This window comes from Cupressus sempervirens, chromosome 8, assembly GCF_028749045.1.
Source record: "Cupressus sempervirens isolate cs-2001-9-10 chromosome 8, ASM2874904v1, whole genome shotgun sequence".
Taxonomy (NCBI): Eukaryota; Viridiplantae; Streptophyta; class Pinopsida; order Cupressales; family Cupressaceae; genus Cupressus; species Cupressus sempervirens.
The window spans coordinates 638,110,820-638,123,081 of record NC_143125.1 but is presented as its reverse complement, the minus strand read 5'-3'; the positions used below and the strand labels follow the sequence as shown (position 1 = coordinate 638,123,081).

The 12,262-nt window shown below is 37.3% G+C and overlaps 2 protein-coding genes and 1 pseudogene across 2 annotated transcripts; all 3 read left to right on the top strand.

Moving 5' to 3' along the window:
- The first annotated feature begins 231 nt into the window (after positions 1 to 231).
- On the top strand, positions 232 to 10,688 carry LOC149544052 (protein CYTOSOLIC ABA RECEPTOR KINASE 9-like). Its single transcript, XM_089796369.1, has 4 exons — positions 232 to 1,011; positions 2,623 to 2,694; positions 2,776 to 3,773; positions 10,447 to 10,688. Exons 1-4 carry the CDS (start codon positions 381 to 383, stop codon positions 10,579 to 10,581), a joined length of 1,836 nt encoding a protein of 611 aa, XP_089652495.1. The 5' UTR covers positions 232 to 380; the 3' UTR covers positions 10,582 to 10,688.
- Positions 4,392 to 5,228, top strand: LOC149544054 (uncharacterized; the record flags this gene model as incomplete). The annotated part of the gene is made up of 1 exon (XM_089796545.1): positions 4,392 to 5,228. A coding segment is annotated over one exon (642 nt), but the record flags the coding sequence as incomplete, so codon positions are not given.
- LOC149544053 (uncharacterized) lies at positions 6,805 to 10,236 on the top strand (annotated as a pseudogene).
- Positions 10,689 to 12,262: the final 1,574 nt, after the last annotated feature.

Sequence of the window (12,262 nt, the reverse complement as noted above, 5' to 3'; positions counted from 1 at the left end):
AAACTCTTTTAAGAATTTTAATTGAAAGTATTTATAGCAAAACTTTCACAATTATTAGATCTCCTGTTAATTACTGATCTCTTCACCTATAGAATAAAGCATATTTCATCATACAACAAAAACATATTTATTATATCATAGAATACATATTTGGAAAATTGGTCAACAGTAATCGTGGTATTTATAGGAAAAGACTCGCCAAAGTGTGATGGAAATTGGGAATATGGAGGACAGTTTTGTGGAAGTTTGATGGAGGGCACTAAAGTTCTGCTTGACAGTTGATTTGAAGACGTATCGCAGTTGGAGTCAACTAGAAAACTCCGAAGAAACTCGAAGCATTTAACTCCAAAATCTGGACAGAAAATGTTGCATTAACATGAATGATTTGGAAAATCCTTGTAAACATGAGTGGCCTTTCAAAAACCGTTGTTTTTCTAGCAGTTTTTGTTTCAGATTGGTTTTTCACTTCAACTTTGGCTTCAACACGCAAACCCCTTAGTTGTTCCACTTCATCTGTCCGCAGTTGTGATGCTTACATTTATCTCCGTAATGTCACTGAGCCCATCAATTCTGTTGCATCCAGATTCAACATTTCTACCCTGAAAATATCTCACTTTACTGGACCTAATTATTTGGCCAAAATTAACTGCTCTTGCTCAGAGTTCTTAGGAGTTGAGGGATTCTTCTACAGGGTGAATTACACAGTACAACCATCTGATGTGGGTTTGTATGAAAGAGAGATTTCTGACAAGTATTTTAGCTATACTGCATGGACACAAAAACAATTTAGCACATACAGAGCAGGTGATAATTTAGAGCTTGCATTGGGTTGTGGGTGCCCTATTTCTGGATGGAGGTCAATTATTTCTTATGCAGATCCCCCGGATGGTACGCTCTCGAAGATAACAAGACAATTTCAGTCCAACATGGGCGAGATAGTAAACCTCAACAACATCTCCAACCCGGACCTTATAAGGACCGACAGGGTATACTTTATTCCTTATCAATCGGGTATGTTACCTTACCTTACCTTCCTTTTAATTAAATTGGTTTTAGAATTCTGTACATGTAACACTTGTGACATAGAACCAACCATGTTGATAGTCTTGTGGCAAGGATATAAATAGTGTTAGAATGTTAAATTAATTATCAGAACTGCATATGGTCGGCACAGACCAACCGCCCAATAGCAACACAGTCAGCTTTCTTCCACCGTCTATTTCAACTATCCTCTACCGTCCATCTCCACTATCTATTATTAATGTCACATTTCCATCTCCACTATCTATTATTAATGTCACATTTAATTCTATGCTAGAGTATAGTTAGCATTTAATATGTATTTCTATATCAATATAATGGACGGGGTCTGTGATCTACAGGGTCCATGTTTGGTTTTCTCCTCTACTTGCTCTGTTTTGTTTTTCAACTTGGTATTAGAGGTGTTTATTAACTTGATACAAAACACGGGTTTCTCTCTTCTGTTGTACTATGTTTTTCAACTTGGTATCAGAGTGTGTTTATTAACATGATATCAGAGCAATTGTGGTTTTCAACTAATAGTTCGGTATTTCCATGTCCTTTCATTCAACCCAGTTTAATTTTTCACAATAGTTTTAGTTGATAGACTTCTTTATGTGAACTTTCAACCAATTTTTTAGGGGTATATATATATAAACATCTTTGTATTTTTAGCTCTTAACTGAAGAGGTTCTCTGAACCTCCAACAAAGCATTAACAGTTCCAGAACAAAATAGCATTATTGTTTATAAATTATAATTAAAATGTACTGATTTTCTATTAAGTTATTTTTATAGATCAATTACAATAGGATCTTTCATTTTCTCCTAGGATTCTACTATCAAACTGTTGAGCAATATAATTAACCCATCTTTCAATAATAACACTGATTTTCACCACTCTTTAGCCCATTCAGTATAATACTTATAGCCTAACCTGATGTCATATAGATTTAGACAAAACAAACATGTTTGTGTTTTTATCTCTTAACTGAAGAGGTTCTCTGAACCTCCAACAAAACATTAACAATTGCAGCTGCTAAGCTCAACTTCAACCAGAACAAATTAACATTATTGTTTATAAATTATCGTTAAAATGTACTAATTTTTTATTATATTTTTTTATAAATCAATTACAATAAGATCTTTCATTTTCTTCAATTCTACTACCAAACTATTGAACAATATAGTTAACCCATCCTTCCATAATATAACTTATTTTCAACACCCTTTAGCCCAGTCAGTATAATACTTACTTAGCCTTACCTGATTCCATATTGAACTTTTCATGAATCAAGAGTAGCCTTCTCAATAAAAAGATTGTTTAGTCAAAAAACCCAAAATTCTTATTTAAGAAGATTTATTTCTATAATTGGATAGAGCCTCCGTCCTATTTCAGGTAAATAGACATCAACCTTTGTTTAACAGGTTTTGAAAATATTCGCGAGAGAAACTTTAGCAAACTTCATACTTGTAAAAAATCACCCATTCTGTTGCTCAACGTTTAACTCGACTAAATTGTATAACATAAAGGCCTAATGCAATTTCTTCCTATTCCTACTTATTGGTTCTTGGAACTAATTGAGTTTTATCATATTTGAAGTGTTAGGTACACTAAAGAACCAGCACAAAGGCAACAGCAGACAAATTAAATTGGAAGTTTCTATTTCGATTGGTAAGGATCCAAACTATTTTCAGTCTCCGAGTTGGATTATTTTTATGTAGTGACCACTTGGTGTTTCATTTACCTTTTCAGCTGGTGCAATCCTCCTTCTTATGCTGTCAATATTTATCTTTTACTATATTGGCTGCTGCAAAAGGCATTCCTCTTCTTCAAATATTTCTACAGCTACTGAAACTGGGCAAAATGAAAATAGGGTAGCATCAAAGTCAGAAACTGTAACCCTAAATGGAACAGAGCAGAAGCAGGAAGAACAGGAGAGATTGGATCAAGGGCTTTCACTGCCCATCTTGACAAACCTTTCACATGATGAGATAATTCAAATGAAAAGCTATTGTACCGACCATTACGAAATTGGGGAAGGAAGCTTTGGGAGAGTGTACTTGGGCAATTTGAAAGATAAAGATGTGGCTATAAAGCAATTAAAATCCACAGGGAGAGATAGCAAGAAATTGGTTGTAAATGAAGTCAGACTTTTGGAAGGTAAGGAGCATAAAAATATAGTCTCTCTAATTGCATGGTGCATTGAAGACAACACATTCTATTTGGTATATGAATATGTTAAGGGGTGCACTCTAGATGAATACTTGAGAGGAAGTTTGACACAGTTTTCTCTGAACTGGAAGCAATGCCTCAGGATAATATCAAGTATAGCTCAAGGGATGGAATTCTTGCATCTCAATAATATCATACATCTTGATATCAAACCTCAGAATCTTATGGTGGACATTAGAGATAAGGAGGTAAAACTTATAGACTTTGGGCTCTCAAGGCATGTGGATTGGGAGGGAACCCACAGATCAACAGACAGAATAGCAGGAACAAGAGGGTATTGGGCTCCAGAGTATTGTCTAAGCCACAAGCTCTCATACAAGCATGATGTTTACAGTTTTGGTATTGTGGTGTTGGAGGTGATAACTGGACAGAAGCATGTTGACGATGCGCGAGGCTCAAGCCAATTTCACATTCCAGACTATGTACGTTATATGATGGCTTCTAATCGCTTAGAGGAAGCTTTGGACGACAGGCTCAAAGCGGAAGGGTTTGATGAGGTTGATCTCATGGATGCCTCGGCTGTGTCATGTCCCCAATTTTCTGGTGACAGTTCGATTTAATTAATTTAATTAATGGTTGTCCAAGGACGACTAATTAGTTATTTTAATTAAATAAATAAATATTAAAAGATGACCTTGTATTTAATAAAGTGACTTTAGTATTTAATAAAGTGACTTGGAAAATATTTAATAAAGTCACTTGAGAGATAAGATCAAAAAAGGTTCTAGAAGTCTCTGGAGAGGATGGAGAAAAAGAATAAATAGGCACCCCGGGGCTCCATTCAAATCAAGCAGTTGATTATCTCTCTCTTTGTTTTTAGATTGTGATTCAGTCACGGGTGCATTGTGGAAACCTAGGGTTTTTGGCAATTGTCACAGTTGGCCATTGAGAATGATAACTCTCAATTGGTACGCGATTTTGAGGGTGTGAAATATCATCCGAATTATTGCAGATTGGAGGTGACATTCAGTCATTTCATCGGGGCGGAATTTGTGGCCTAAGGCCAAATTCGAAGGATTGATATTTGAAGATTTTAGTTTGCAAGCATCACGATATTCCATTGAGATCATTCTCGAGAAGCATCGGAGAACCAGATCAAAATTCGCAGATCACAGTCCAGCACTTCCGTATAAGGTTTGGGCCGAATTCCATTGTTTGATCGTTACGGAAAGGTTGTTGACATCTTTATTCCAAGAGACAGGAGGACTGGGGATTCAAGAGGATTTGCTTTTGTTCGTTACAAATATGCAGATGAGGCTGAAAAGGCAATTGAGAGGCTGGATGGAAGGAATGTTGATGGACGGGATATTGTTGTGCAGTTTGCAAAATATGGTCCAAATGCAGAAGTAATTCATAAAGGAAGGCTAAGTGCAGAGCCTCCTAGCTCGAGAAGATACAGGAGTCGCAGTCCTTGGCTTTCCAGGAGAAGATATGAACGACATAGATATCATGAAAGAGATCGAGAATATCGACGTCGAAGCCGGAGCCAGAGCCTGAGTCATAGCCGGAGCCAGACTCACAGCCAGAGCCGGAGTCAGAGTCGCAGCCGGGGCCGCAGTATCAGCCCTCGCAACCGTAGCAGGAGTCTAAGTTGGGAGAAAACAAGTGAGAGAAGGAAAAGATCTCTCAGTCCTATTGATAGTTCTCCTGTGCGCCGCAGTCGATCTCCACAGCGTCGAAGCCAAGATCAATCTAGCCCACCTGCTAGGTCTCCTGCCCGTACAAGTTTGTCGCCAAAGGCTCAAAGTGAATCTCCAATACCTAGTAATTCAGGATAATCATATAACTTGCAAAGCTGCTGTAGATCCACGTAGCATCATATGGCAGTGGTGTTCCAACTAGAAAAGTCTCGAGTACATCTGGAGTTAAACATGAGTGACGCATTGGTTGTTCATTATGTTCGAGGAGTCTTTGTTAGATGGTTAGTCTGATCACTTGAATTTTATTTCATTAATCTATAATTTTCAGTATTAGTGGGTTGGTTTTTTGGAGAGATGGCACCACATCCTGTCCATTGGGTGATGACTCTGAATCGAATCCGGTTATCCGATTACCAATAATAAAGAGTTATTAATCCTGACGGGGTTATTTCAGTGGTATCAGAGCCTGTTTGCCAACTATTTGACAAATTGCCACAGTTCAGTATTGGTTTTTAGTGACCTTTATAGCTAGGGTCATCTCAGTGGTATCAGAGCGGTTTTCTTGCCATCCTGTGGGGTGAGAACGAATTACATAGGTGATCAGCGCTTTACTTCAACCAAGATGGACAGGTACAACACAAAGTCTCCAAGGACACAATCTCGGACAAGTAATAGACACAGTATTCAGATTCGGAATTGTGGAAAGGAGGACTATTCAGGTATTCAGGACAAGCTCAGAAAGATCAAACATAACATGTCTGAACTATTGGTTAAACAGCACCGTATGCTTGATAGGTTGTCCGTCCCAGCTAAGGTGAGTAAATCAACTGGATTTCGTTTTGGCGAATCTTCTCACGAAGCGTTGACAGATACAATGAGAGATGTTACGAAGAACCTTAATGAGGAGTTCGAGAAACAAATGTGCAACCGGTCAGAGGTTTCAGTTCGATCACAGGAAGAAGCAGTGAAGGACACTACGCTGATAGATAGTAACTGTCAACTTGACACTCAAGTTGAGACAGTTGAATACGAGCTTTTCGAAGGTGATGTCTCAGGTACTCAAGGTAGTTTGGTTCCGACAAGCAATGATTACAGTAAGGTGAGTTCAGATGATGATGAAGATGTCATTGTGCATGGTGATGAGATACCTGGTGAAAATGAGCAGACATCGAGCATTCATGATTTTGCTGAGAGAGAGTACCAGGCTCAGTTAGATGCTTCAGCACATGAGGATGAGAATGGCAGTACTTCACATGATTTGTCCAGCCAGCTGAAGGTAAGCAAAGATAGTATTGTGGCTTCTTTATCTCATCATGACAGGATGCGGGAGATGTTAGAAGAGCACATCCAGATGATTCAGTTACAAGGAAGACATAAGGGAGTTCAGGCAAATTCTTCTTGCTGTGACTTACATGCAATTGATGAAGGAATGGGAACGACGAAGTTAAGCTATTTACATCTTCTATCAGATCGTGACCTTCTTCTAAGCCTCGCCAAAGACTATTCAGATGCCTTGAGGAGGAAGGAAGAAGAAGTTGTCAAGCTTTCTTGCGAGCTTGAGGACACTCGAGCAACTTTGGCGTTACAGGACTGGGAGAGACATAGGAATGAGCACGACATGGAGCTGAGCTTAAGTTCATCTCGCACTCAGTTTTTGACCGAAGAAGGATCATGTGAGGTTGCTGATAATGCTATGAGTTCATCTTGCATTCACATCCAGAATACAAGGACAATGGCAGACAGGTATGTGAAGTTAATTGGTATTGGTCACATTACTCAGGTAAGTAGTTTGCTTGAGTTACCAGCTGTTCCTTGTTTACGGATATGGACTCAAGAATGTTTTAGCAACGTCTGGGATTCAATTGACTGGAAAACACTTAATGGTAGTGATGATTGTTTAAATACTATCATGGACTGGATTAGCAGAACACCCGGTGTTGTCTTTCTTTGTGCCAGCAGCCTGACCGATGTTGGTATTAGTTTTTATGCACCGTTGTCGGGTTTGGTTCATATTTCCAGTCGACCATCCTTGCTGAAAGGTGTTGAAGATTTTTCATATTCGCCAGTGTGTACGGATGAGTCCCAGGATCGTTTTGACCTTGATGACATCCAGGAGGATGAAGTGGATAGTTTTGAAGATTCAGTTTCCTTGACAGATTCTTTGGGTACAGAAGAGTTTGATAGCAGAATTACAGATTTTGACACTCTGGATGTTGATATGAGTTTTGAAGTTGATTCAGAAAATATGGATAATAATAATCCAGAGACTAGTGTCTTTGAAGACATTCCCCCAGACAATGTGTCAGAAGGAGTTTATAGAAGACAGTCTAGCCAGAACCATCATGTGGTTAGCCAGTTGAAAGTTAGTGAGCGAGACATTGCTATCGCTTGTGAGCATTTTGATACTGCTCGTCAGTTGTTGGCTATTACTGGTTGGGGTTCTTCTATGACAGATGAGTCCAGCGGTGGTTACTTTTCTTTGGCAGAGATTCATGCCTTGCGTGAAGCTGTTCGGATTTTAAAGCAAGATTATTTACGATTGGTAGCCGACCGTGATCACTTGGTTGAGTGGGGAAGTACAGCCTATGAGGCACTCTTGGATCGTGAAGAGGAGGTGAGTGAGCTTTCCCAAGAGCTCATAGCGACTACTGAGGCATTAGAGGACACACAGCGAGATCTACAAAAGTCGCAGTTTCAGTTGAAGGAGGTGACCGTGGAGTTGGAGCATTTGCAGTCAAAACCGGCCCCAACACCAGTTCATTTGATTACTGAGGTGGATGATGGTAAGTACACTTCCGCAGTTACTACTAAGGAGCATATTGTTGAGGCTGACACACATATTCAGGATTTGGTAGTAGCTGGTCCTAATGAGTTTGGGATACCAGTAGAGTCAAGTCTCCAGATTGATTCTACTCAGATAGTTGATAGTGTGGTACAGTTGAGTACGCCACCCTTACAGGAGGACCCGATGTGGTGTAAAGGGGAGTATGTAAATGTTTCCTCATATAATTTTTACTGCACTGAACCGTTCATGAAGTATCTACTGAATAATGCATGTGTTCATTCAGACTCACATAAGGTGACAGAAGGTGTTCTCATCCGAGATACTAGTGTTATTCGCGGATTGGTTGAGAAGATTATAGGGGTCCTTTCTACTATGCTACCTCACAGGGATCTTGAGGAGGGGTTTGTTGAGCAGAATGCACGAGATCCTGTCCAGCCTACAGTCACCCGGAGTCAGAGATTGGAGCCATATGTTGATTACCAGTTCAGTGATGATGAGCTAGCAGCAGAATTTGGAGGTTCTTACTGGCATTATACGGTAGGGTACGCTCATCATTTCTCTTTTGACACAGAGATAGAAGATTTTATTTCACGCAGATGTAGATTGGCTCCAGTTTCTTATCATCCATTAGGGAATAGATTGGCACCATCTTTTGAAAATAAAATTTGTAGTAGCAAGTTACTCAGCCTGCAGCATCGACACACTCGGAGCAGTTTTTCAGAAATTGGATTTGATGGCAGTAATTCAGGTACCTATGGCTATTGTCATATCTACAATGCAGTTGGGTGCAGGTGTCTTTTTGACAGGAGCTTGAGTTTTGATAGAGTTGATGTTTCAGTTGGCTTGAGTTCCGCAGAATGGGTTCTTCTACTGACATCTACAGTTGGTTTTCAGACGATTTCATCAGAGTTGTCAGTTGTTTAGATGTTGAGTACAGTTTCTCAGTTACTGGTATTGATGATTGTTCCACGGGAGTATGATGTGGATTGGGATGATACACAGGTTTACATTTGGGACCCAGGCATACTGATTGGTTCATGGTTCAGCCATTGCTTGGGGACAAGCAATTTCAGGAAGGGCGGACTGTCATGTCCCCAATTTTCTGGTGACAGTTCGATTTAATTAATTTAATTAATGGTTGTCCAAGGACGACTAATTAGTTATTTTAATTAAATAAATAAATATTAAAAGATGACCTTGTATTTAATAAAGTGACTTTAGTATTTAATAAAGTGACTTTAGTATTTAATAAAGTGACTTGGAAAATATTTAATAAAGTCACTTGAGAGATAAGATCAAAAAAGGTTCTAGAAGTCTCTGGAGAGGATGGAGAAAAAGAATAAATAGGCACCCCGGGGCTCCATTCAAATCAAGCAGTTGATTATCTCTCTCTTTGTTTTCAGATTGTGATTCAGTCACGGGTGCATTGTGGAAACCTAGGGTTTTCGGCAATTGTCACAGTTGGCCATTGAGAACGATAACTCTCAATTGGTACGCGATTTTGAGGGTGTGAAATATCATCCGAATTATTGCAGATTGGAGGTGACATTTAGTCATTTCATCGGGGCAGAATTTGTGGCCTAAGGCCAAATTCGAAGGATTGATATTTGAAGATTTTAGTTTGCAAGCGTCACGATATTCCATTGAGATCATTCTCGAGAAGCATCGGAGAACCAGATCAAAATTCGCAGATCACAGTCCAGCACTTCCGTATAAGGTTTGGGCCGAATTCCATTGTTTGATCGTTACGGAAAGGTTGTTGACATCTTTATTCCAAGAGACAGGAGGACTGGGGATTCAAGAGGATTTTCTTTTGTTCGTTACAAATATGCAGATGAGGCTGAAAAGGCAATTGAGAGGCTGGATGGAAGGAATGTTGATGGACGGGATATTGTTGTGCAATTTGCAAAATATGGTCCAAATGCAGAAGTAATTCATAAAGGAAGGCTAAGTGCAGAGCCTCCTAGCTCGAGAAGATACAGGAGTCGCAGTCCTCGGCTTTCCAGGAGAAGATATGAACGACATAGATATCACGAAAGAGATCAGGAATATCGACGTCGAAGCCGGAGCTAGAGCCTGAGTCATAGCCGGAGCCGGACTCACAGCCAGAGCCGGAGTCGGAGTCGCAGCCGGGGCCGCAGTATCAGCCCTCGCAACCGTAGCAGGAGTCTAAGTTGGGAGAAAACAAGTGAGAGAAGGAAAAGATCTCTCAGTCCTATTGATAGTTCTCCTGTGCGCCGCAGTCGATCTCCACAGCGTCGAAGCCAAGATCAATCTAGCCCACCTGCTAGGTCTCCTGCCCATACAAGTTTGTCGCCAAAGGCTCAAAGTGAATCTCCAATACCTAGTAATTCAGGATAATCATATAACTTGCAAAGCTGCTGTAGATCCACGTAGCATCATATGGCAGTGGTGTTCCAACTAGAAAAGTCTCGAGTACATCTGGAGTTAAACATGAGTGACGCATTGGTTGTTCATTATGTTCGAGGAGTCTTTGTTAGATGGTTAGTCTGATCACTTGAATTTTATTTCATTAATCTATAATTTTCAGTATTAGTGGGTTGGTTTTTTGGAGAGACGGCACCACATCCTATCCATTGGGTGATGACTCTGAATCGAATCCGGTTATCCGATTACCAGGAATAAAGAGTTATTAATCTTGACGGGGTTATTTCAGTGGTATCAGAGCCTGTTTGCCAACTATTTGACAAATTGCCACAGTTCAGTATTGGTTTTTAGTGACCTTTATAGCTAGGGTCATCTCAGGCTGTGGCAAAATTAGCCCTAAAATGTGCAGAAACAAAAAAGGAAGAGAGACCTGATATGAGCTATGTTGTTAGGTTACTCAGTACCATGAGCAAAGAAAACTCTGAAGTAAGCTCATCTGAGATAGGCAATTGATCGTAGTAACATAATTTTTATTTTTGTGTAGAGTAGATTTTAACTTTTGAATTTTTGACTATTTTTTGTGCAAATTATTTATGGTACTAATAGTACTATTGTATTCACTTTTTCCAATCTCTTTTTGGAGGTTGGGTCTCACTATTTTAAAAGATGTTTAATAAGAAAATTAATATTATTATTAAATCAAAATTTTAAAAATCATTATAAAAATATATATTATATTTATATAAACAAATAATCTCACCTACATATATAATTTTACTAACATTATTATTTTAATGACTTAACTGAAATAAATAATTTAAGTTAAAACATTACTCTCTATTATATTTTATCAATTATATTTTTTGACAATATATACAAACTTTTACAATTTTATTAAAATTGGTAAAAATATATTTTTAAAATTGAAATAAAACTGTAACAACTTTTTTCTAAACTATTTACTATAACTAAATGGCAAGTACATGTCATTATGTGGCACTTGTTTTTAAATTTGAACTTTTGAAATTGATTGTGTAACATTTGACAAAAAATAATATAATAGTTTTCCTCAACAAATATTCTTTTTTTAAGACATAGAGTGGACTTCAACCACCTAGGCTATGCTTATGGTATTAATATTTCTTGAAGTGCATAATATTCTATAGACTTCTCATTGTTTCTATATTGGTAATTTTCTAATCGTAGCTTTTAACAAATATTCAAAGTGAAATTAATGGTCAACAAGTGCCACATAGTGGCCTACACTTGCCTTATTTGTAATTATTTGTATTTATAAATATCAAATACAAATTATAATTTTTTAAAATAAATTTAAATTTAATCTATTTCAATAAAAAATATTGTGAAAAGTGGAAAAAAGTTTATAATTCATAAATTCTTAAGTATAATTATAAATGAATAAATAGAATAGTGTAAAAAAATTATTATATTCACATTACCTCATTGGTTAACTACAAGTTCATCTGTACTATTTCACTTATATATACTTATAAAATAACCTTTACAAGGTAAAAAAATTGTCCATATTATTAAATTTATTAAGTATCAAACATTTGTTATAGTATTTGATTTTGTACATTAACCAAAACATATTGAGGGAAAAACTCAAACTTGCATTAACCTTGAATCTAACTGAAAATATTGCATTATGAAGACCCTCCAAAAAAAGGGCTCCTATAGCACAAAGTTCACCAAATCATATAATTTGTATGAAATATTAAATTTGTAAATGAATAAATAAACTTTAGAAAAAATTTAATTATTCAAAAATCATTACTTGTGATTGGTAGATACATTTTGAACTAATTGAGTAATTTTGCAAACTGAATACAATAGTACGTTGCCTACGAAAAGTACAATAATATAAAATATTAATAATGTGCATTTTAGAATAAATCAATGCTTATAAGGGAAAGCTTGTCAAATAATACTATTATCAATTTTAAATTAAGATAATTACTGATTAGTTTTGTATTTGAATGAAATGCATGATAAAATTATGGTACTTTCTAATTTTTAGATTTGTTTATGTTATTAATACTTCAACCAAATAATTGTTGAAGATCAAGTCTTTTATTACTCATAAAGTACAAAGTAGTATTCTACAAGTTTTATAAAAAGTTTACTTTCTTTCAATTGAATAAATGTTGTACACATTTCATTTTTAATAGTT

Coding starts and splice junctions, on each gene's coding strand:
- LOC149544052 (XM_089796369.1), top strand. CDS start 381: ATGATTTGGAAAATCCTTGTAAACATGAGTGGCCTTTCAAAAACCGTT. Junction 1,012..2,622: donor CTTTATTCCTTATCAATCGG/GTATGTTACCTT, acceptor TCATATTTGAAG/TGTTAGGTACACTAAAGAAC. Junction 3,774..10,446: donor TTGATCTCATGGATGCCTCG/GCTGTGTCATGT, acceptor GGGTCATCTCAG/GCTGTGGCAAAATTAGCCCT.